Source organism: Melozone crissalis, unplaced genomic scaffold (genome assembly GCF_028551555.1).
Source record: "Melozone crissalis strain CALT ecotype California unplaced genomic scaffold, PUWL_Pcris_2 ptg000027l_1, whole genome shotgun sequence".
Taxonomy (NCBI): Eukaryota; Metazoa; Chordata; class Aves; order Passeriformes; family Passerellidae; genus Melozone; species Melozone crissalis.
The window spans coordinates 13,049,010-13,076,250 of NW_026535805.1; the positions used below are offsets into that span (position 1 = coordinate 13,049,010).

Genomic DNA, 27,241 nt, shown 5'->3' on the forward strand with positions numbered 1-27,241 from the left:
TTAATAAATGTAAGGCTCCATTATTATTCTCCAGAGCTACCATCTTGCTTTGAGATTTGTTGCAAAATTTTACTTTTGAAACAGAATTTTATAACCATACAGTTCTGGTAATTCTTCTTAAAGCAATTACTATCTGCTAAAATTTTTGTATTTTGTGATCAACACAACAAAGACAAGTACCATATATGAAAAGAAGAAAAAAAAAATTAAAGATAATTTAAATGAGAAATTCACAGCAGAATGCAAAATCCACATGGAAACCATGTATATGAAAATATTTAAACACTGTGAAATTCTTTTAAAAGCTATCAAAGTAGTGCAAGATGTACTGTAATCTGCTGCTCAAAACCAAATAGTAAAATGTACAGTTTTACTTATATTATTGTTATCAGTGGAAAACCTGCTTTAAACAATGCCTTTTTATGTCTTCAGATAGGAGATTTTCTTAGAGAGAATGAAAGTCCAACTTCATACTGTATGGTGATGTTCTTATACCAATGGGAATTGATTTTTTCTTCCCTTTACTGTTTAACTAAACACTTTTGTAATGAACATTACATCCACATCTGAATTGTACCTTCCAAAAGAGAAAACCTGCTGGCAGCTCAGATGTAAATTCACACACAGTAAAATAACTGCATGCTACAAACAGCACCAAACAGAACTCAGTGAGGAAATTTCTAGTTTGATTTGCCTAAAACTATGGAAATAGAGATCTATTTCTAAGAACTCGAACTAAAACTCAGAATAAAGCATATTATACAAATTAATTTTTCTACACCAATGCAATAGAGGCAAAGGAAAAGGTCTATGTCACATTAACAAACTAAATTCCTGCTAAGAAGCCTCCTAAATTGAGAAAAATATGGTTAATGGAATCTCTGCAAGAGTCAATAGATTCCACTATGGCCCTTACACAGCACAGTATATCAACAGAACTAATATTATTTTAGTAATGTCTCCAGCATTATGGTGCTGCCACCTTCCCTTTTCTGTTTTCACCTCTCTATCTTCCATTCATTCACTGTCAAGCAATGTAGCTGATCAATTCTTATCTCACGATTAGCAATGGAGAAATTTTCTACTTAGAACTGTTGAGGTAGCAGAGGGTACACTTCAGGCCATGGTGAACACATTTCCCCTCTATTTTTAAACAGATGCATGATGTCCTTACATGTTTAATGAGCCTTTCACCAGGGAAAAAAAATAATTTATGCACAGAATATGCATAGAGAATGTCCTCTTGCAAAGGTCCATCCAGAACTCCATAAGAGGTGAATACATTTCGTTGCTCTGTCAAGTGTTTCATATATGTTGTTAGAAAGTAGATGTAAATGTAGATGTTTAATCAGTAAAATACTGATTAAACATTCTCATTACCTACAATGACAGGTAACAAGAACAAAATGCTCCAGTAGTTACTCCTAGAAAGGAGTGTCTTCAATCAATGAATAAAACTTGAAATGAGCAATACGTCCTCTTTCTACTGAGATTGGCATAGGTGTCACTTACTTCTATGGAAACAGCCAAAACAGGAGGGTGTCAGCATCTGAGAAACTTACATAACTAGAAGGGAAACTAATATAAATAAATGGCTGTGCACACATGCACACAGACTTCCTCTCTCTCCTAACACAGCCACAACCATATAACATAACTTGGAAACCAGAAAAAAAATCTATTCCATCAAATTATGACAAATGAAAAGTCTTTGGAAAGAATCTGCTCTCAGAGTTAAAAACCAATATATTTTGCCCTAAGAAAAAAAAAAAAACAAGCAACAGTTTCAATGGTTTCCCACCATCAATATTTCCAGAAGGTATTACATTCTACATGGTTTTACAGGACAAGCATGCCTCTTACAGCCTCAGGCAGAAAACCCTTCCCCACTGTCACCTAGTCTGAGTTCTGCACTTCCAGCTCTCAGGTAGTTCCTTATCTTGCTTTGATGAATGTAAGAAAATCTGAACACTTACTAGAGGAGCTTCTGTTCAGAAAGAAAATACAGGAACAGTTCTTTTTAAAGCAGCTTACTCTCAACAAATCAAAAATATACTATACATGGGGCCATCTGATCAAGAAAAGGAAAATACCCTGATGTGCACATGCTTACATACTTCAGGAGCATTAGCTGAACATTTTTGCTCACAAAATTCCAGGTTTTACCTTGTGAGTAAAAAGCCTCTATCCATACAGAAACTTCAGTGAATTCTGTCTACTCTGCTTTAACCTGCACTGACATTTTCTCATAAATTCTTCCTCTCTATGACACCAGAAGTTAAAAAGGAAGAGAGAAAATTCTACATTCAGGTATAAAGAAGCAGTTATCTGTAAGGCAGTATTTCAAACCAGACATACATTTGTCATCAAAACATGTCTCACTCTCCTGCACCATGCAAGGAACTCCCCTTAAAAGCCCACATGAACTCCACATTGAGAAGAGGACCCAAAACTCATCCTTTCAAAAACCAACCTTCAGCTTTTCCCACACAATCTATTCAGCTATGTATTTCCCTTTGCCATGCTACTTGCTCAGGATCACAATCTCAGGGAAGATCAATGTTCATGGCACTATGCCAATAAAGGAGCAGTGTGTAAGCAGGGTGACTCCTTAGCCTGAGCTGGATGAAGCACCAGTCCCCTCTCCCCCTTTCAATGTTAAGAAAGTTTACTCTGTGCCTTACTTTTATTTATACAGGACACAGCTCTAGCTTTGACTGAAGCATACAGAAATCACAATGCCTGCTGCCTAAAGAGTGGAAAATCCACACAATGAAATTCCATAGACACTACTACCATGGTAAAACAAAACTGAAATTAGCATCCAGGTTTTTTTCAGTTCTAATGAGATGACCTAGAAGATTCATTATTGTGACTAGAGCACAAGGGAGTAAAGAATTTTTTCAGGCTTCTTAATAACTTTTCATCACCAGTGGTATCACATGGTACCACCAACTTACGCAGACTCAATTGTTTTTAAATTTACTAACTACTGAATAGCTTTGCTGTGCTCCAAGAGAGCAGTGTGATTTTCCAACCCATATGCGAACCCTACATAAGTAAATACAGTACCAGTTTAATGCTTTTGAGAAATTTGACAGGAATGGTGTGAAATACTGGCCCACTGAAAATAAACAGCAATGCAAATTTTTGTCATTATGTTTAAATTGAATCCTAAGATTCAATATAAATTCTCAAACTTTTATTTTTATTTTACACAATTCTCTCATCTCTTTAGCCCTGTGGATAAGAGCTCTCTGAATATTCACTTCACTGGCTACTGGCAGAAGACAAGTTACAGATGCAATTCCCCCAGAATGTCCAGGGGAGACAGATAAAAGCTACTGAACTAAAATTAAAATTAAATATTAACGACTTTCAAAAGGGAGCACAGTTTCTCTACAGACTCTCTTCCAGTTAGCTCCTATACTTTTCACAATTTGTCTGTCAGTACCTAGTAAATTAACCTTACCCTAAATTTTTAATCATGGAGCAGTCCCATATCACACACACACACTATTGCCAGGTTAGAGTTAAGATTAATTTTCAGTTTCTTTGGAAAAGTAATAAGCATACATACAGAAAAAACTCCACTTACTCTATGCATAGCCCAGTACATTTCAAGCGTGAACATATCTGAAAGCTTCAGTCAGAAATGAAAACAGTTTTGAAATCTCATTATAAGAGTTAAAGAAAAGGCCCAATCAATTTAAACACCAGACAGCACAGATACAGAAAAAATCCTTCAAAAATGCAGTTCACATTTACCATTTATATCTACATGGAAAAAGGCGACGGGAAATGACTTACCGGATTAACAAAGTATAAAATTTTTTAAGGTTTCACTTATTTTCTCTCAGTGAAAAACAGTAGGAGCACACTGCTCAACATGCTAATTCACATCTGCCTCAGAGAATCTTCATAATATTGGTTTTACAATTCTTGAACACTGTGGGTTCGATTTCAAGAATTTAAAAAGGTTACCAGAGAACACCTGATTTGAAAGGAACACTTTCCACTGATCACATAAGACAGGCAATGTATTGTATCTGAGGGATTAAAACTGCTTCTCAGAAAGCTATCAGAGATACAGGTGCTTTCCTTTAACCACTTTGTACTGCACTCTGTAAGGTATTTCCACACTGACAGATGTGTCATCTTCTGAACTAAACCAGGAAACAAAAAAGGTAGAGGGACAGGGGCATTACAAAGAACTGTCTAGTGTAAGGGAACTGTTGCCAGCAGACACCTGCAGACATGGCAGCACAAACTGCTGCCACCTGGAACACAGACATCCCAAGCTCAGTCCCTCATTAGATGAAGGCTTTTCTATTCAGATTCCTCATTTTCTTTTGTGCATTTCTGTAGATCAAGTTGAATAATATGAATGTTCATGCAAATCTTTAAAAAAAATAAGGTAATGATCCACTCTAAGTTGGGCTCAATCATTAGTACCTTCTAAGGCAGGAGCCCATAGCATACGAGGCCAAGTTAGAAAAAGCTAAGTTAGACTGACAGCATTACAAGAATGCTTGAAAGAAGACAAGTCCAAGGTAAGGTACATGCCTCAGATTCTTCATGCTTTTTGGGGGCCAAGATACACCTGACATTCTGTGAAGGTCTCACTTCTCAGAATGAAGGAGAATAATAAAAAGGAAAAATACAAAAAATTACAGTCAGCATCACCTATAACTTATTTTAACCCTAGAAAACTCACACATATGTTTTGGGCTTTATTGGTAAGCTAATACATTGACAAACGTTATGTTATTATTTAAAAACCTCCACAAAATCCTCTAGGAGCAAATCTAGCTCAAGAGCAAAACCAGAGTGTTTGACAACATGTTTTTTGAGTTTTTAAAATATATTTACAGTGCAATTGTCAGGTTTGAAGCATATGTATTTCAACTCCTTTTGGTATCTCATTTGGTAGACATAAGTAAAATGAGAGTTTTCCCTTTGTTCTTTGAAAAGATGAAGCAATTCCTTGAATTTATTTGCCTTTAATCCTCAAAACAATTTCTGTAGCTCACACCAGATGCCAAAAAAGAGTATGAGAAATCCCATATCATCTGCAGATGGACTAGGCAATCAAAATGGCTTTACTACACTAGGTTACGGCCTCTGTAGAAGCTCTCTTCATAAGTGTCATAACAGCAAGAGTCAGTCCCACCATATAAGCATACAACTTGGATTTTCAGTAGAAAAGTTTCCAACTACTGCTTTTGTCATCTAAATTTGAGCAGTATCAGCCAGATAAAGGAACTAACTCTAATCCTAACTTCCCCATCTCAATCTATCACTCCCATCCAGTGCATGACTCCACTTTTAATTCCTGGTTAAAACCCGTAGTTTGCACCAGTTATAAAAATCTCAGGCACAACACTATTAAAACCAATACAACCCAAATTTCAGTTTATAACTCAGCCAGTTGAATATAATTTGAAGATATTAACTTTAACCAAATGCATTGAAAGAATACACCTTATATGGTTCTGCTGTTACTCTACAAGAGAGCAAGCAGATGACAGGACACTAGAAAAACTCCTGGAAAACCACAATTATCTCATAGAACAAACTGAAGATTACTTCCTTTTTCCTCAGCTGCTGTGTGCTGGCCATTTCACTTGGACAAAAAAACCCACAACAAATACAAAACAGTAAGAGTAAATCCTCACTTGCCTAAGGAATACAGAACAATCTGACAAGCCCAACTTAAAAAGTATCAAAAAATGGGGCGCTTCTGTCTAGGGCTGGTAACTGGTGAATTATTTTTCATTCACCTTTTCTGTTGCTGTAAAACTGTTGAGTGGTTTTATTGTACACACCATCCCCCCTTGGCAGAAGTCTGTCTCCATCCCTTGTCAAATACCAACTCACCTACACTTATACCTAAGCTTCGTCTCAGGGTTGTAAGCCTTCAAGTAGGATGATTAAATTATCTTATAAGCAAAACAAATAATTTCTTTCCAAATCACAAACCTCTAATTGGTTATGCTGAGCACTCCAGCTCCATCTATATGGATCTATCTTTTTGCTAAAGTTAAAAGCAAATGCTTCATCTTGAGTATTCTGAAATTTTTACTAAGTACTCAATAGAAACAGAATTATAAAGCCTGTTTATCTTCCATAGGCAAATAGAAATCCCTTATCAATAACTTCTAGTTAAGGCTGACCTGAGCTGAATCAGAGCAAAAATCTATAGTGAAGGCATTTGCAAAATGCCAGCCCCAAACCTGAACCCAGTTTTGTAAAAAGGCTCTGCTCAAAGTAAACAAAACCAAACCAAACCACCAGGATTGACATTTAATATCAAACGGCTTTCCCACCTCTCCATACATTGCACAAAATTTGCATCACCAGTGTCACAAGGCAGTTATTGAAAAGGCATTATCATGCTCACTCAAGGCAGAACTCCAAAGAGTTGCTTTTCCTTGGAATACTGACACAGATGGACAAGAGTATCTCCTCTTGCTCAGGAATTTGCCCTTCTGTCACTCTGATTTTCACTCATCCTTCTCTTCTGTATTCCCCTGCTGATTTGAATGCTCCACAAGCACTTTTTCATACATGAAAGCAAAACTAAATCATACATTGATTTTACAATATAATCTTTCTAGTTGAATTCTACTTCAAGGAAAGTACTCAAACAATTAATTTTAATGTACCAGCAATACAATTTTTTTCCATTATGTTCCAATCTGAAGACAAGAACAAATCCAGTAACAGAACGTCAACATTAATTTAAGAGGAGAAGAAAAATTACTTAATAACACTGCAGAAGGATACCATTCTTCAATAGGTCATGGATGCATAAAATTTTCAACAAATTCATTCTTGTACCACTGTATATTCCTGCTAATAGGCCAGAGCACAACCAAAAAATTGTTAATACCTTGCTGAACAAACCTAGATAGTGGAAAGAGAAACTAATTTTTTATAGTCTCTGTTTCCCTGATCAGCAGTAAAACTGGGAAAAGAGGCAAGAAGCCTCCTACTTGCTTCCCCTTGAGCAAAGGGCAGAAAATGAGTTGCAGTTAACCATGAAATGCAACTCCATATTCTATTTAATAAGTGATACTAAATACTACTATAGGCATGTTCTAGTGAAGAAAGCTATGCACCTAGAGAGCCAGAACAGCACAGAAAAGGAACAAGAATAGTTTGCTACTAGTTTCATCCAACCAACTGGAACCTGTAAGCACACTCAAAACTCAGGAAACTTTCTCTTCAATAACCCAGCTACAGATAAGTGTTTTGTAAAGGTGCTCATGTCCTTACTAGAGTACAGTACCTTGCTGAATGCAATATAAGGCACAACGTAACAGGAAAGAAGAGTTTTCTAACACAAGGGGGGAGAAAATAAAAGTCTGTTTTGGACACAGTAAATGTCATGTCACTTTAACTTCTCCACCCACCCAACCCTGAGTCTTTCAGAGAACAGGGAACCAGAAGGTGGCCCAGACATATACTAAGCTAAAGAGTTTCCACTGAGAGTCTAGAAGCCAAAGCTCCTTTTGGCTAAGCAAAAAGGAAGGCTGGGTAGAAAACAATGCAACCCTTGCAGTTAGCTGCTTACACAGGTTCTACAGCCTCTCAGCCTCAAACCTGATGGAGAACACACAACAGAATATGGGACTTCTCCACCTGCTCAAGAACACAATCTCACAGTAAAAGGATTTTCCTCAATTTCCAGGGCCTGAATTCCTTTGAGTTTCATTAAGAAAAGAGAAATGGAAGAAATAGGTTAAACCTGGTAGCTCTAGAAAGAGTTTTCATATTTTAAAAATGCTATTCTAATCCTGGTTCATAAGGATGCTTTTTAACTAAAATGTATTATTTGGTGAACATGTTTAAAGGCTGATTCTTACTCACTGTTAATATTTAATAATGAAATTTAGAACTTCTTTTTGTTAACTAAAAAAAAATAAGGGCTACCTACACACACTTACAAAATAAATAAGCTTAGTATTTGTCCTGTTTGTTGGACAGTTACTGTTTTTTAGTTCATTTGTCTATTCATAGTTTAGGAATACAGCAAACTGGAATTTCATAGAAGGTTCACAAACACAGGAACTTAAAATTGATTACTTAGTTGAATAAGAAGTTATCTCAAATGCTTTGTATTTATTTAGAGGCACTGCTACTGTTAGTAAAAATGACTGCTTTTATGATAATAAAATGTTAGTAAAAATTTCACAGAAATCATCTTCAACTTGAATTTTTAGAAATTATATGTCATCACATCAACACTATTATCTGCCTAGCTTTTTTTTTAATACAAAGTAGCTAGACTCTTATTTGAACACCTTGCTAAGTCTAACTAAACAAAAAGCTGCCATAAGAGAATACAAAATTTACTACTTGAACTATTTCTTGAAGTATCCTAAATGAACACACACTCTCAAGTCCTACTGACTATATCATCTTCAGAAGTCTGAAGTGAATAAGCCATGAGTTTCCCCTCCTTGCAAGTTAAGGCACAATTAATTTCTCAGGTCCAGGTGTGTGGATGGAGTCACAAGTGACCATTCTGTCTGCAGGGATCTACTGCAGCTTGCTGTACGACAGAGAAAACAGTTTCAAGTTAAAATAATTACTCCTGCTCTCCTGTAAATGGACATTCTCTACTTGGCTGCAGTACCTGCAGAAAACACCACAATAAGCATCTCAAAATTCCTTTCACCAAGGCATGGTCAGCGGTACACAGTGCTGCTCACAATGTCAGATGTTTATGCAGTACTAACTCACAATAAATATCTTATAAATCAAGTGGAAAATAGCTTTCTTTCTGTCAAAAAAACCCTCAAGTGGGAACAAATACATGAAATCTGACCTTTACATGAAGAAAAGCTCATTTAGTTACTACCAAGAAAAACTGGTTCTGTTACGAAAGCTTTCAGCACTCTGCATTTCTGAATCTATTAAATTAATATTCCTATATATTCTTCCTCAGCTAGAGCATACCAGGAACCTGTCAAAGAAAAAGAAAAAAAAGAGAAAAAAAAAAAAAGAGAAAAAAAAGACGACTGAAATGCACTGGAGACCTACCGCTACCCACAGCTAACAGATACATTGATTTGGAGAATATTACCAGCCATCTTGAATTTGGACTCAGACATACTCTTTTTTACAATTCAGTTGTGCAGAGATTTAAGAGCTTATTTAGAAAAAAAAAGAAAGTATTCATACTGGAACACTAGCTGCAGCCACATATCAACTATGATTTTCATGTGCTGATTATCAAAACAAGTCACTGCTATCACTGCTATATCTATCTTACATTAAAACTTTACAGTTAAAAGTTTCCAGTTATACAATAATTTTAACTCTTTTCAAATAATTATGGACACTAACAGAAGCAGTGCAGAATGAAGAAAAATGTTTGAACAATTTCTAAACATTAACTTTTCTGTGTGAATTGAGTAGATGTCAGCACTCATTATATGCATTTGCATTTTTGGGATTATTTACACCTATCAAAATTTTCTCTAGATATTACTGAGTCTCTAGGAGAAAAGAAGTCGGCATTGTCAAACTCTAGCTTTCAAATTGCTACTCAAAGTGTTTCAGCAGATGGCAGTTCTGCTGAGAACCTGAAGCTAAGCAGTGACTTTGCTGAGGCACAGAAAATGTCATGGTGAAAGACTGCATTCACCTACACTGGGATCAACCTTCTATTTCTTCACATATTGCAGGGCAAGGCAAGTCAACAGAGGGGAATGAAAGGTTATCTATGAAGACCAGTAATGCCATACTAAACATTGCTAGAACACAAAGGTAAATAGCACAGTGTATTTCCTTCTCAGCCTGGAAATGAGCCACACTGGTATTTGCCTCCACAAACACCCTCTAAAGTGTTTAAAGTTTTAGGGTTTTTTTTCTATTCTGAAGCAATACACAAGACAGAAGACAAAACTCCAGCATCTTTTGTTAAAAGAGCAAAGTCTGTAACTTACAGAATTACCAAAAAAGAAATGAGTCTTTTATTGCTGATTGAGCTCACCACAACAACTTCCAGTGACTACTGGGTCAACTTTGAGCAATCATTTGAGATGCAGAAGTGTACTTTTGGTCATTTCTAATGCTTACTAACCTCCCAAGACATCTACCGTCTGCTCATAATTTGCTTTCTACTTATATGGGACTTTTTCCACAGAGCTGGACAGAAATGCTCCAATCCCAAAATATAAAAGCTCCAGTTATTTAGGAGCTGAAACCCAATAAAAATGCTACCAATGTTGCTAAACTATGAAGGTAGATAAATGCACATAAATACAAAATAAATGTTTAGAAAGCTCCAAGGTTCTTTCTTATGCACTGGATCATTAACCTTGCACATAATGAAATTCATCTGCTCACTTGTTCAAGTAATGAACAGCTAGGATATGGGTAACATTAGTAGTTAAAAATATACAAACCAGAGCCTCCTTCCATATTTGTCTGATCAGAAGCCTTAATGCAGAGAAGAGAGAAAAAAAATCTTGTATTTTGTTCTGAAGACTATTACTAGAGGTGCTCTTGTTGAAGCAAGAAAAGAGCAATCTCAGAATATGGACTCTAGAGAGGACCCTAATCAGGTTGCTTTATCAGCTTCAGCACTTCTGATCAACCATGGCAAAGCATTTGCGTCCAACCTGAGTGCAACCCAACAGCTCAGAATCAACACTCCTGACTCATGGTTTCCAAATTTTTTGGCCCAGTAATAGTTCATAGTTTCACATAACTGCATTTATTTATACCAGAAGATTAGGGGTGGCATTACAGGACAGCAAAATCCTACACTGAGTTTGAAAAGTCAAGCAGTCTGAAATAAAGAAGTGCCTGATCTAATTAATTTTTTACACTTGTGATCTGACCTCTTTATTTAATTTTAAATTACTTTCATAATGCATGCAAGTCACAGAGCCTCTCTTTTAGAGGACCCTTAACTTCCTTGCTGGGTAGAATGAAAGACATTCAAAATGTGCAATCGGAATTTTACAGCAAGCAAAGCAAAGCTAAGCTCCTTTCTGCTCTTGACTTTGTGTTAACCCCAAGCACCATTCCAAAGAAAAATCAAAGATAACTAAATTCTACCTACTTTCTCTGCTACAGAATTTAGAAGACTTTTATAATGTATTTACTGTATTTATTTTCAGAATGTTCAAAGTTATTCTTAGGTTCACCAAGAGAAGCATTAAATACCTTTACAGTTCCATGGAGTTATGGAGGTGTGTATTTTTAACACGTAAAGCATCAAAAATTGTATATCCTAGGGGAGGGAGATTAAGAAAGGACTGCAGTTAGAAGGCTTCTCAAAGTTGATACCAAATATCTTTGAATGTTTAGCATTCGTGCTTTAGATTCTTATCTATGTACAGTGAACAAGAATATCACCACCTCTGACTCACACAAATGTCAAGATGGTAAATTACTTGTTTACTTGAATCACTAGGGGGCTAATGAGTTCTTTAAAGAAATTCTCTAAAGAAAATAATTATTCTCTATTCAGCTCAACGTGCAAATGTCATCCCTATAATGCTGCACTTAAGAAGGCATACCTTAATATTACTTAATAGTATGGGGGCCTATTCATTAGAAATACTACTGACCATGGTGCATTCAGAACCCCAAGCATCCTCACATCAAGGCAGAGTAGCTCTTTAAAGGAGAAATTTTCAGCAAACAGAGCTTACCTAGATGATATTTAATTACTTGTGATCTAAACCAGGAGATTAGGCCAGTAATCTTGTGCTTTCCTGTACTCTGATCCTTTTATCATAATTAAAAGACAGTTACAATGCATACATACAGATTGGCTTAATTATTACAGCACTATAACCCATCTCATCATTTCCTAAATCTTCAGTGCCAGATTCAGTCAACAGCCTATGCTTTCTGCAAAGAAAGGAACAACATTTTACAGTCTGAACTACCAGAGATGCAGTTATTTCAGGTGACTTTTCAAGAAAGGCCTTATCTGTATCTTCAGCATACGATTACACACACACAGACACACACATCTGCCCCCATAATAGAGTCATCTACTTAAAATTAAGGATAAAGATATTCCTGCTGAAAACTGTTTTAAGCTACTTTTTTCTCCCTGACTAATAGTTAAGTGATATTTAGTCATTTATTTAGTAAGAGATAGTTAATGTGGTAACAAGGAAAAGGATTATCTAAAGGGGTATTTTTCCCCCAATGCTTGCAAATTAGTCCAAAAGTTTATATTTTACTTTTTAAAAATTCCATCTCATTCAGTGTAAAATTGTAACTTCTTTATCTCTGAAGACAACAGTCATTAAACTTCTCATTTAATTAATACTACATGGAAACTCACTCAGAGACTGTTGGGCTTTTTTTAAAGAGGCAGGAAATTATAGTTGTATTGACTAAATCTGCATGAGCAGTTTGCCCTCTGGTGACTAACTTTGTGAGAACGTTTTGCAATACATATAAGAAGACTGGTATGAATAAACAACAACTGGCATGTTTGCTCCATAAGAAAAATCATTAAAGGTATTAAAAGAAATGGTATGCATTGATTGTACCAGTGCAGTATGATTTCCTTTAAATTAAGAGAGAAACAAACTGGAAGGTAAAAGTGTCAAGAAGATGAAGAACAGAAATTCAACTGCAGAAATGACACATACAGAGAAGAACTGAAATTCCAAAATTTTCCCTAAGACTTCTGAAGGCTAAGACAAAATAAAGGAACAAAAGATCCCTATCTGCATACATTTCTCAAGGGCATGAAAGGCAAGTCCAAAATCAGGTTGTCCCAAAATCAGTAGAAAAATAGTATCATCTCTCAGTAACTGATGAGGAAAAGAAGTGCAAGACAAAAAAATCCCAACCTGTCTAGTATCACAAAGAAATCCTCATTGACTGTGAAAAGGAAATCAAGTTAAGATCCTAGCTAGCTGTCTAGCTGCTAGATCACATTTCTTTCATATGAAATGGCTAAAGAACTGAAAAGTCATCATTTACATTTTGTTCTATTATCCAATCACATTTGTCCCACACACCTACTTTCCCTAACAGCTTAAATCACCTTAGCAAACAGCTGTACTTCCCTTACAGCTAGCTGCTCAATAAAAAGGTCTCCACAAGGGAGGTTCTTCTTGGTCTTCCCCTGCTTACGTATGCAAGGACTGTTGAAATGTGGTCTGAGTTAGCTGCCGTGACTGTTCACCTAAATTCTTTCCCACTGTCCTTAGCTAAGAGCTGCTGTTGGACAGTAACTACTTCCATTTGGAGATGCTCAAGCGTGTTGATGTACAAGTTAATAGTAATGACAGAGGAAAGGAAATTCTGGGGGTGGAATCCAAGAAAGAATTGCAAGGTAGAGTTAACTTCCTAAATCACTGTTGTGTCCTGCTTGAATTCACCAGGTTTAGTTAGTTTCAAGATCAGTAGAAGCAGGAAAATTTCTTCGATGATCACAAATATTGATCATAAACACACATCTTTCCAGCTACCTCAAAACATAACTTCCTCTTGGCCACCTAGCACATAACCTTAGCACTCTAAAAAAATAAATGCTGTTTCTAGACTCCTTCCCTTGTAAAATACCTTCTGAAAACAGCTCTTTCACCATCTGGCATTCCTCATGCTCTCTCTCAGCCTCTTGTGTGGCAGTACAAGGGAAAAGAAAAAGGTAGCTGCTAATCCTGTACAATTTTGACGTGACATTAACAATCAGAATCCTGGAAAACATGCAGTCAGCTCGACAGATATCCTTATGAATTTCTAAATACTCCTCTGGCAGTAGTGCCTAACATCTCCAATGGCAAACTACATTTTAAATAAAAGACAAACCATGAACCTGCATAATACTTTTTAAAGGAATGAGTTGAATGATTCTAGAACACGTACTCTGATATTGCCCTCTCTTCTCAGGCAGAAAGAGTTAAATATCCTCTTTTTATTCCCCAAAGGCTGCTGGTCCCACGCAGAGGTGCCATGTTTTATTTAAAACATGCTCTCTCTCAGTAACCACTTGTTCTAATTGGCAAGGCAAGGCTGGGTCCCCAAAGCACACAGCTCGTTAGATTCAGTTTGGATTACAAAAACACGATGAAACAAACTGCATCGAAATGTACAAATTAACAGCTCAGGAGTGCATGACACGGACACGGAATTAGATTGTAATATGGAACAAACTCCACAGGGAGGCTAAGGAACAAATCACTAGTGTCTCTATAAACTATAGAAGGGTTCCAAATGAGCACATACACAAAACAGAACACAGACTTTTCCATAAATCAAGCAAATTGCTAAATTAGAAAAAAAAGAATAACATTTCTTCTTCTATCTTATGCACACATTTATAGGGGAACAGAGTCATAAAAAAGTTAAATAAATTAAACCCGTGGGTTGCACATCCTCAATAGGTAACTCCACTTTCATGCTGGCAAAGAGCAAACATCATGGCAATTAAGTCGTATTTCTAAACATTTTTTTTACATCAACACAGAACCTATACACTAGAGACTAAATTACAGCTGGTGCTTCAATGAGTCATTTGGAAAGGTTATAAGTTAGAAGGGGAACAAGATATTAAGAAAAGAGAAAGAAACTAGCTTTACCATAAAGAAAAAAAAACATACTAGAAAACAAAGCTATGAAAAATTAAAAATAATGTAAGTCTGAGGAAAAAAAGGGCTTGAGCACTTTTCTTTGCTTGCAAATCAATCTGTACAAGGGGACTGGCAATCCCCTGAGATAAGAAAAAGAAAATATATGGAAAACATCAGTGATGTCTTGTCAAGACAGAGCAAAAATTAAATTAAGACACTTTCGTAGTCTTTTCAAGTAGCCAGTACTGAGAGAAGGAAATATTTTTGTGTGAGTGTAATTTATATTTTTAACAAATAAGCCCCAGTCTACTAGATTGAATTCTGCAAGATGCAATCCAACAGCCACTAATGTCCTACAGGGTAGTTTGCTGATAGGATTGATTGACTGTAAAATGATAACAGTTATTAATTAAAAGGCATTCAATTTTACTAGACTGTGTTGGTGAAAAGACCCTTATGTGACAGGATAATGCCCCACTAACTTAAAGAAGCCATAAAGAAGAAAAGAGAAAAAGAAGAACCTGTTCTACCTCAATACACAACATTTGAGTGGCAGCTGTGAAAGAAATTCTGTCTTCCACTAACAATTGCACAGAAACTTCACGGGTCTGTCCCCCATCAGTGCTTGCCCCTTCCCACTATTTCATCCAGGGGAACTTAAAGGAGGATGAAAAGGGACAAAATAATTGAGCACACCAAACCAGCAGCTGAGCCATTGGCCCTGTTGACACCCTTCATTGCACTGCTGTGTATACAATGCCTTCACACAGCCAGGTCCTGGGAAGGTGAGGGTTGTGCCTTCTACTCAGCATCTTCCACACCTTTTTATACAACGCACAGCCAAATCATATCAGTATTGACACAAAGCAACACAGGAGCACTGTACTCTGCAGCTTCCATGCCACAACAGTGTAGATAAGGACAACTCAAGTCATGTTTTACTAACTTCACTCAACATGTGATCTGTATTTTAGCTCCAGCAAGGCTAGAAAGCTTCAGGTATCCCTCTCTCCCAAATTTCCAATTCTCCTGTATATACTGAGACCTAGGAAGGCACTGTATAAATATGCTAGATGATTTGGTTGATGTTTACTTTTGACAAATGTAAAATGATTATTCCTAAGCTTAGATCATACAACTGTATTTAAATAAATTCATTTTCTCCTGATTTGTATTTCCCCTCTAAACCTTTAAGACAGGTTAGGGTTAAAAGGAGTCAACTAAAAATCCCATCCCCACCTTTCCACAAAATACTGCCCTGTTTTAACAATCCAAACAGAGCTACTACTCAGATTTTTAAATTTTTTCAAAGTCAAAGAATAATGCATACTAACAGAGTAAAAGAAATTATTGGGGTCAGCAGTGCGAATCAAGCGTATAAATAACTGAAGTCGTTTATCCAATTTTTTCTTAATTCCATTTCATGGTGACTCTCTTTTTCAAGCTTAGCGCACATTTCACATTTCAAGCTTACTAATTATGCTAAGACATCTTTTTCCTACCAGGTTTACCCATTTAGAAATTCTTTGGGTACAGAGTAAAAGAAATTGAGTGTATGCCAAACAATATCTATGGTTGTATCTGAAATGTTACCTTCTTTACTAGAAGGTGCTCTAGAAATACGAAACATTTCTGCTACCACTGTAACAGCTATACAATTTTCCAAAGAAATATTTAGCTGCAAGCTTGACTGTGTAATGGAAGCTAAAGATGAAGCTTGACTACTTTCAAACTCTAGTCAGTGAGGGTCACTTTTGTAGCAAGCAGTCCATGTACTTCAAAGCACAAAGATGTGAATACAGCAGCAAATTCTAACGTAATGAAGCAACAGATTGAGGCACTGGCTTCTATTAGGAGCCAATAAAGGGAATACCATATTGAAAAAAGAAATGTCTGGTGTTGTGGTAAAGAAAACTAGTTCTTAGTCATGTTTTCGAATTTCTGGAAACACTTCTTGCTGCTTTTCTAACAAAGCACTAAAACTTGTGGATTCACATCAGAAATTACAAGTGTATGAAAAATACAAACATAAAATATTTGTATAATTCATTTAGGACTGAAAACTTTATGAACACAATGCCTAATGAAGCATAATTTAGTAATTACCATACAATAGGGTACAGCAAAAAAAGCATAACTTGAACTAGCAACATGCAAGATGCACCTGCTGAAAAGATTTCCAGAAAGCAAGCTGAAAGCTTGACTAAGAATCAAACCAGCAGTTAATTAACAGCAAAATCTATTTAGGCAGGAACGCTGATTTTTGCCAGCTCGTGCTTACAATAGGAGTCATTACTGCCAGACGTGGCAGCAATAACAGACAAGTTGTAAAGAGCTCCCAAGATTTACAAAAACTGAGAGAAAAGGAAATTGTACTATTCAATAAGTCTGAGACACAAACACTTGCCAATTTTGTAAGCCCCAAAAACTGCGTGTGATTTAAGCATGACAAAATAAAGATCTGCTCAAAAAAGGAGGAAGGTTAAGATATGCAAAAATATTAAGTAACTCTATAGTCAGATACCTGAGTTCAGGCAATAGGTGAATAATCTGACACTTCTAGATTCAGATGATAAATAGACATTAATATATACTATGTTTCTTTTTCACTCCTTATTAGATCTTTTCAATTCAGGAACATAAAAAATACTATAAAAATTTCAAAATTTCATAACAGTCTAGCACAGAGTTAAGCATACGTATTGAAAATACAGATGTGGTTCTAGCAATACTGACTTTCTGCTACTATAATGAAGATTAAAAATTTCTAATTTTTTACTCATCAAGAATCCAGTAATTAAAAAAGGTGTTTTACTTCAACCTAAAAACAAGACCAATCTATGAGTGGAAGCCCCTAAAACTCAGACAATTCTTGGTTATATGGCTGAGTTATTTTTTCAGTTTCAGTAACGCTGATCTAGTACTTTGCACAACATGAATATAAATACTGCACAGCTGGATTAAGGGACAGATACCCACCTCTAGAAGTTCCAATTACATGTTCAGATAGAATTCCTATGATTTTGATTCACAAATCCATGAAAATTCTAACCATATTTTAACGTCTTCCAATTTTGCAATTGCATCTCTCCACCAAACCATCCAGTGCTGCACTTACCTTTAGCTTCACACACTACTGAAAAAGCTGAAATCCATTTCCTGTACCTCTCTTTCCATTGCTGATAGAACATAGCACAAATTAAGCCTTCCAGGGTCATAATCAAATGGAATAAAATAGACTGCATTTTTGGGGGGTGATGTAAGTAGAAACTGTAGTCTTATCCTTTTCTCTATTTAAATTTTTGTTCTTACTCTGTAATAGTTCATTCTGTGACTGTTCCCAGAGGTTCCAATTAAAATTGAATTCTTGAGGTACAGGTGCTGTTTCCATGAATGCAGAATTTCTGTCTGAAAGATTCTACTTTATCAAGTGGCATTTCAAAAGGTACTCAAACAATGTCCCTACCTGAAGTTGATACTAGAATTTCCATAAACCTAATGGGAGCAAAGATAGGTTAATAAAGAGTACTTTTGAAAATTTTAACTTATCACTGTTGTGTATTTAATCACTCAAAATTCACAGTTTAGTGTATTGAAAAAATAAATGCTGCAGCATTCTTGAAAGATGTGGTGTCATTAAGGGAGATACTCTGGCCATAATTTACATTTTTTTTTACTTACCAGCCTATATTCTGACCAAAAGAATAAACATCAAAAAGCCTCCCAAACCCACACTACTTTACTGCATTTGTATTCTAGATGCATGGGAAGTCTGAAGTAACTATGTCTTCACCATCTAAAGAGCATATTTATTTGAAGCACTTCAATATGTAGGGTTGCACTTGTTCTGTATCTGGAGACTCTGAGGCATTGATAACACATGGTCAGCACTGAATTGGAGACAGAATGTTGTGAAGTACTTTGCAGAAGTACAATTAACTTGAAATTACTTCAGAGAAGCTCTTGAACATTTTAGAGTCTGTTGCTTCTACAGGGTTTAAGTAAAGTCGGGTATTCCTTATTGGAATAAGCAGATGGTGTGAAGAGGAGGCAAAGACAGCTGAAGAGGGTAGCTAACTTCAAGCTCTTCTGCAGTATTTATCAATCCTTATCTGCAAGCTAAGAACTAGTCTGGAGCAAAAGAACAGCAATTTTGTGGTTGTACAGAAGAGCTTAGTGAACTTTCTGATCTACATGAACACACTGGGCAGTTACAGACAAAGGGCTGTATGTATCTGTGCAGTATGCCACTCACTCTTGCCATACACTTAGCACTCCTTGCCAACAACTTATCTCAGTAATATATTGTGCGCACTGTTCCCATGTTTAATATATAAAAAAAGTACAAAAGATAGTCAAAATAAGGAATGTTACTCTCCCTGCCATATTATCTGGTTGCTTTTGCAGTTTGTTTCATCTTTGCACAAATGTGGGTGAAAGCTCAGTGAATTTAGTTTGATAATAAATTTAGGAAACAGAAGCACTTGGTCAAACAATAAGGCAAATTGACATTACCCTTTGCTCCAATTCTGGCCTAATTAATCCAATTTATGTCAAACTTGATAATTTTTCCCCCAAGGGATGGGTGTCATTTTTTTAGGAATGGTATTCTCAAATTTAGTGTCCCACTGAAACTCCAAACCACAAGCCACTCCCTCTCTTCCCTTCCCCTAGTGGGGAGGAGAAATGGAGGCACAAAGGTGAAGATCTCAGGCTGAGATAACAACAATTTACTGGAAACAGCAATGAGATAAGAGAAGGAACATTAACAGTGACAATATTAGTAACAAAAATGTACCAGAGAGAGGAAAGTGGTTCACATGCAAAACGCTCAGAACTGGCATTACCCAACCACTCTCTCTGCCGGACTTTCTTGACTGGAAGACAACCCCTTCTCCCTGGAGGAGTGTCCCCTTCCCCCACCCCTGGCTATGAGGTGAGATGGTGCAGAATAACCTCATGCAACCTGCACAAAGTAACCCTGGCCTGGCAGAACCAGAACTATAGGGAAGCCAGGAAATGCAGAAGCAAAGAAGACTTCATGATCATGTATTTACAAACTTGTTGATAGTTCAGAAAGTCTGAAAACCCTGCTAAGGTAGGGAGGTTCTGTGAATAAATCATACTGTAGTGCAAACAGAATATTTCATCCCTTCAGGACTTGTCACCCTTCTCCCCTGATATATGTAAGAAAGGAATGCTTACACAAATGTAAGGGTCTTTCCTGCAGTGTATGTCTCAAATTATTTTTTTTTTAAAAGGAAGACTGGATTCTTCCATCTAGAAAAAAATGATCAAAAAAAGTAATTTAAAGAGTTACTAACCTTTTTCATTGTGTGGATTTCTTTTTTCTGAAATAAAAGAAAAAGGAAACGATGGTCAAGAGAAATAGTCTTTTGAAATTTTCCCTCTGCTTCAACACATTTGAATAAATAACCTGCCATTTTAAAAGAGAAAAAAGAGGAACTAGTTTTCACATCCCTTCTCTGGAGTGCCTGAAACAGTGAAAAACATCTTTCAACACCTTACTTGCCTAAAATCTTGCTACCTGTGGTGGCTCAATTTACAGAAACAGGAGTACATATCTTTCTATATCAGTATGTAGCTAGAAACCCAGTATAGAAAAATACGCTAAAGCTATTTCAGTAACATCAAGGAAAAAAAAGAAAAAATAGAAAACCACTTTTATGTTGGAATGATGACACTGAGAGGTTTTGAATTATGACTCCAACAGAGCTGGAGTAGTTTTAATACTACTTGTTGAAGGAACCATAGTTAAGATCTAAATAAGATAAACTTGTCTTTTTCCACAGCACCTTCTACAGTACCTTTATTCCAACCACTAGCAGCTCTTTAAGTTACTAAAACTCTTACAAAGACTAATGTCATTAAAATAAACAGGCTCTAAGGAACATCTTGAAAAATTAAAAACATAAGCTCTCCCACCTCCACCCCGCCAATCACATAAGGTCTCATCTTAAAATTTTACAGCAGAGAAAAATTAACTTTATCAGAGGTAATGGCATTTCGGAAAAATTGCAGTATAGAAGCCAAGAACTTTTCTTTAAAAAGAAACAAAATTACAAACAAACAAACAAAAAAATCCAAACCAGTAAACACCAAAAGAAAAGATGCTCTGTCTAATGCCTGGTCTGCTGGCTGTGAAGTGCTGGGTACTCTGCTAAACTCAGCAAATGAGGGCTGGGCTGCTTTGATGTCACAGAATCAGAACACCTGCATTGCTGAGTACACAAACACAAGCTACTTACAGGGCTAGTATGAATGTAACAGTCCTACTGAGTCAAATCAAAGACTTGTTTGTGAATGTGGACAGTAGGGAAACAGTACAAGAAATGACTTACACTTTCTTCAATATACCATTTCCAGAGACCCATGCCCTTGGAAAACAGCCAGAGAAATACATTTTGCTGAACAACCTTTTAGCAATCTTTATTTCCCAGGTGTTTGTTTAATGAAGTGATGTTGAACCCTAGATCTGAAATCTAAGTCAAAATTCTTTTTTTTGTTGTTGTTTTAAAAACGCAAAATAAGCTTTAAAGTTAAAAAAAACAAATGCTGGACCTTTTAAAATTTTATCTGTTGCCCCAAGGCAGTTAAAAACCATGAGCTATGATAGGACCTTAATTATAATTAAAAGTAAGCTTACAATACTAAGGAATACAAAAAAATTGATTCAGAAGGGCAAAGCTAGAAGCTGCTAACAGGACAAGGTCAAAAACAATTCTTAAGATTTTACACAATAGCAATGACCTTACAATACGAAAATAATATGAAGTAATTAGAACAGCCTACCAATGACTTACTCATGATTTAATGTTCAAGGGCTGCAAGTTAGAGGAAATGAAATGAGGTGTTCTATACCAACTTTTTATTTTAATTTTTTTATCCATTCTATATATCAGAAGTTATTACACAATAAATCCTACAAAATTCCAAATTACAATTCAGACTTATGTGTTGTGGAAACTCCACAGCTCCATACAGGAGCTGTGCTGGCAATGGGGCTCTGTAGTACAAGGATGTACCTAAATTCCCTGAACTTCAAGAATTAAGTTTCATGGGTACATTTACACAAGAGGTTCTTGATTAGCAAATAAAGGAAGCACTAAAGTGAGGAAAATCTGATTACATATACACACTGAAGGAAAAGAAACCCATGCACAAATCCTAAGGGAGATGCCAACAATGTGGTTTCAATAATCTAAGGGAAACACAAAACCTTTTACTGCACTTACCAGCAAAGCATTTGGAACAGAGATTCATAGTCTTGCTGGACCTGGGGCAAAAAATAAAAAAAAAATAGAGCTAAAAAATTCATTATATTTCTAATCAATACAGGGAAGTTTTGGGGGCAATGAAGCAAGGGTACAGAGAAGGTAAGAACTTAAATGGCTAGGAATCAAAGGTAAGTGGCTAGAAGTGGCTGAACTAGAAACAAGAATATAGAAGACTTTGTATGGTAACCTCTTTCCAAGAGTTTCCAAAATATGACTTCTACACATTTATCTCATATATGAAAATAAACTTACTTTACCATTCAATATTTATGTTACACATTCATCATTCAAGTCTCTGTATTGCAATGTGATAATAATGATAGATAGGAAGCACCAATACATTCCATTTGAATAGCAGACTCCCCCTGGCAACAGTTCTGCTGTCCTGACAAATCCTGAATACAATACAGCAATGGAAAGATTAAAGCATTGTACTTATAAGGACACAGACAGATGTGCTCTTGGAAGTCTAGATGGAATGGTTTAACTAGTTATTACATCAAGCTGCTCATTACTACCCTCAGCTGTATTCAGCAGTCATTTAAAATAACCTGGCTGACTTTGCACCGACATGGACTAGGATAGTTCACATGGTCCACCAAGGGTGGCTCAGCTTTGAGGGCAGCAACCTTCAGCTGAGAGAAAAACAGCAGGAGAACACAGTAATATCTTAAGCCTCCCAGATGCCTACAAAGTGCATATGCAATTATGCCACAGGTGTTCAAACATAAGAGAGTCAGTAGCCTTACCAAAAAAAAAATTAAAATTTAAGGTTATAAGACCTCTCTAAGGCTCCAATGAAAATACCCAAAGCAATACACTATGTTAACCCCAGTTTACAAATGTTCTCTTCTAACATCACATCTCCTTTACAAAGTGACCTGGAGAGTATTCTCTAAAATTCTGTGTTGGATTATCTTTAGGTAAGAATGAACTGGTTTCTGTGCACGCTGCCCAATACTTGATTTGTTCAGCATTCCTGAATCAACTCTGCCATGATCTACAGGCATTAACAGCATCCTGGGCAAGTCTGAAAGCACCTATTAACAGGCAAGGTTGCACCAAAACTGTCCATGCCTGTAAGATCTTTTTTCCTCCCCAGAGCAGCCTCCAGCTGGAACACACAATTTAGCCAAATTAGTTGCACATTTCTTTCTAGAAAAATACATACAAAGAAACAACTGAGACTACCAAAACAGTTGTTTTCTTCCTCCAACCAAACAGGAAAGGAATTTTGAGAGGAGATCTGAGTCTAACAACACATCAATCATAAAAAACTCCTTGTTACCTTGAGACAAAAAAATCTGACAACTTTGTCAAAGCAATTGTATCATAAATGAACACATATCAGAATTATAGATTCTCCCTGCCTGAATTTGCAGATGGTTATTTTACACTACTTTCTAATAACAAAGTAAACCCAGACCTGGTCACATATCTTGATATCAGTCACACCAAACATTACAGATGCTTTTCAATTCATGCCCATCTGAAAGCTGGTTAACATCAGGCTCAAAAATTCTATAAGAACACATATCACTAGAGATTTGAGACATAACCATTTGCCAGCTACAGCAAGAGCCACAGACACATGAAAGCTAGTTTTAAATGCAAACAGTAAGCGCACAGGAGAAAAGTTAATTCCCAAGAAAAGAAAAGCAAAACAGCATTTGTAGCCACAGAAATATCTCTTCAGATTGGTAGATACCCAAAGATTCAATGTGTTGATGGTCTACACAGATTATCCACCTTCAAGAGAACTGCAATTAAAAACAGCATGGTGAGTGAACACCTCCAGCATCAGTGTGCTGCAGTTCAGTACTCACTGCTTATGGGTTAGACCTTCTGGAGCAGCGCAATATGCCAGGCAGGACCTTCTCTGCAAAGCCATTAAACCCCAGGGGCAGCAAAGAAAAAGAAAGGCAGAGTTCAGCTGGTTCATACTGATGACATTGGAATGGGCAATGACAAATGTTTTCAGTGGTATAATCAACCATCTCAGCTGTTAAATATCAATCCAAAGCCTCATATAATATTTACTTATCAGCACACAAACAATGAAAAACACAGACACAAACACAACATAGAGCTCTGTGAAAGAGAGTAAAAAAGGCTGCCACGTACATCTAACAGACAAAACTCCATGAAATTTTCTGAAAGGACAGCATTATTGGACAAGTGACCTTGTAGGCCAAGTAACAGTTATAGTTTCAAGGATCACTTTCCTTTAGATCCTTGTATACGCCTTTTCAAGGCATCCAAGGCCTCAGACTGCTACCAGGATGAGAACCCAAACCTTGAGTGGTTTTTTTATGAGTTTCTTTTACATAACCACTTATGTGACAGCAGATACACACAGCAGCACTAAACTAGAACTAAGAAAAAAGAAAAGACAGAGTAACAGCATTGATCAACAATCAGCTTCTTTATGAAAATGCAATATTTATTTAGAGCAAAAGTTTTATAAAGAAAATGCATTACGCAGTTTATGTACATCAAATTTTGTAGGTCAGTGTATGCCAAGTAAAATGTTTGACAGCCTTTTGCTATACTGCAAATCCCTCGTCCCACTGACAGGATCTCCTCTTTTCAGCAGGCAAGGGTTCACTCACCAGACTTAAAACTGAGCAAACCTGCATCCTGCTGTTCTCTCGTGGAGCACATGTTAACCACATCACTGGTTTAATTATTTCTCAGTGACTACTGAACTCACCAGAAGCTCATAGTGCCAGGGAGGAACACAAAAATGTAAAATTTCTTAGTTCCCCACAACCTTCTCAAATATACCATACATCTGCAATCTGTTATTTCTAGGGACAATTTGATGTGAAACACTAAAAGTTCTGAAATATCAAAGTCTTAATCACGACACAGCCTTCTGTTTCCACTTCATAGGAAAAAGAGGGTCATGGATGACTTTTAGGGAAGGCAATACAATTCCTGTTTCTAGGAACACATAACAATATCATGACTGTAGTGGTGTATAAGGCACAGCAAAGCTAGAACTCTAAGCTAGCCCTGGCAATGAGAATTGTGGGGTTTAGACTGCAAGTCTTTAGGCTGACACACAGCACTTCTACACCCTTCTGACACAGCTGGCTTGGGATATGCTTCTGAATCACATATCACCACAGTTTTTAACTGCACATATTATAGCAATTTCTAGATTTCCCTCATGAAAAGTCAGCTCCATGCTGAACAGCACCTCATCCAGCATTACTCAGAGTATACATTTTATATGTACAATATCCCTAGAAAGTAATTTTTATACAGATAATTTATAATCTCTACTTGTACATAATTTAAGCTGGCATTCAGAAAGACATTCATATTTATAGATAAATCAAGTCAAATAGAATGGCATTATCGCTGAGGCAGAATATATGGTTAAACTCTCTTTGGAGGTACTTCCATTTGTCAAAAAGAAACCATTTAACTAAAGTGTAACACAAAATCATTATGTAGATTGGAAACCGCAAGGTGAAGCAAGCTCAGAAGGTCAAGTGGCAGACTAAGGGAGGATACTTCAAGCCCAGAGGCTACAGAATGATTGCATGCACCAGTTCTGCAGGGTTTGGTCTGAAAACAGTGAGGGTATTAAAACTGCCTCTGCTGCCAAAGGAAAAAACCTTCTCCCTTAACAACATGGCCATGAAAGCAGTAGCAATGACACAGGGACTTTGAAAGCGAAGAAATTTACAGAAATGGGAAATCCTGGAAGTTCTAACATGTTTATACTTTAAGCAGGAAATAAATTGCATGTAAGGGTAAAAATAAAATGTGTATTTGAGACTCTCCAAACCATCATCTCTTACTTGTGCTGTTGTGCTACAACTTGCCACAGCAAAGGGAACTATTTGAGCATCAGACAGACACGCACACAGACCACTGTAAGGTCCCAACCTCAGAGAGATGCACATCTGCATCTCCACTTAAAGGTGCATAATGCAAACTGAGAGCCAGCAATGGGTGTTAAATAGCAAAAATCACATACTTCAAATCCTATATGTGCTCATATTGTGTACTACCACTGATATATAACTGAGAAAACTAAAGAGATCGCTTACCTGATTCCATTTTCATATGGTATTTCCATTACATTCTTATAAAGGTGTGAAGTGGCTTTATCTGCTCCAAGAAGAGCACTTGATCTTATAAACTCAATTTTATGCTCTATCCTATCAATTGTTCCTTTTATTCCCTGCCACTTTACAGTATATCACTGCAAGGTACCTCCAAATAAATGCATATTCTACTCTTGTCTTTACTGGAAGTTTGGTTTTCCTTCTCCCTCCTCTTCCAATAAATGACTACCAATACAAAACCACATTCAGAGAATGAAAGTGAATTCTAGCCCTAAATCTCAAAGAAACAACTGGTAGATGCACAGCAGCTGATCAGAATAAACATAATCAAAAGACAATCTCACTGAAGATTCAAGAACAAGTCACATGTGGAAATTTTGTGCAGTCAAAGAGAGTTAAAAAGAAGTACACCAAAACTTGACTGATCTCAAGATACTCAGTCTCCAAAATCAAACTTCTGCCAAGAAACTCAGACAGGCACACCTAATAAATAATGAAGGGTTTGGTAACAGAATCCTCCATTTTCCAGCAGATGGTCAGGTGCTTCATAACTTCCCCATCCCATCTTTAGGACAAAAAACAAAAGGAGACCAGAAACACTAAATCTAATACTAGCTTTACTCTACACAAGTGCCAAAGGGCAGTACAAAATGCTCAGTTTCACCTGTAATAGCACGCCACCTAGACTTTTTAAGGTAATGGTGAACTAGCATTATCAGTGCAGATGTTCACCAATGACAAGAATTGTGCAGTTGCCTCAGAGTAAAAATTCTACTACTACATACAGGTACATACATACATTGTCCTACTACATACATTGTCAATGCTTGAAAGACAACATTAGAATAATCATAATTCCTTAAACTAATTTTTGTTCATGTGTCTTTTGATGATGGAAGAATAAGGATTTTGGAGAAAAAATGCTTTCATGCAGCAAATCTGCATTAGACATTTAGTTTTAAAGACATTAAAAACCACAGATGCTAATTAAGGATGACTATAAAATCCCAGGTTCTGCATTTTTATTGGAAAAAAGCCTTCCAGCACATCTAGTAGTGGTTTGTTACGATTCAGAAGTTGCTATGACTTGGTAGCAGGAAAACGTATCTACTTCAGTGTCCCTGTAATTGCACTGGTGATTAAATGCAGCATGTTAAATGCTTCTTGGTCCCCTTCCAGCACAGCAATTACAGCGGGATCACAGTGCCACCACAGTTCAAATGTGTATCAGCCCCTGAATGATACCTGTCCAGCATTGTCAGGGGCCCTATGTTTGAGAAAGATTACCATA

At 36.6% G+C, this 27,241-nt stretch overlaps 1 protein-coding gene across 1 annotated transcript in view; it reads right to left on the bottom strand.

The window, feature by feature from the left end:
• Positions 1–27,241, bottom strand: part of ZFAND3 (zinc finger AN1-type containing 3) — a 132,571-nt gene that overhangs the window by 77,785 nt on the left and 27,545 nt on the right. Inside the window, exons 2-3 of the mRNA XM_054280576.1 lie at positions 21,824–21,864; positions 19,892–19,918 (exon numbers count right to left, since the gene is read on the bottom strand). Of these exons, the coding sequence (XP_054136551.1) occupies positions 19,892–19,918; positions 21,824–21,864 (68 nt within the window). The remainder of the gene's footprint in view (positions 1–19,891; positions 19,919–21,823; positions 21,865–27,241) is intronic.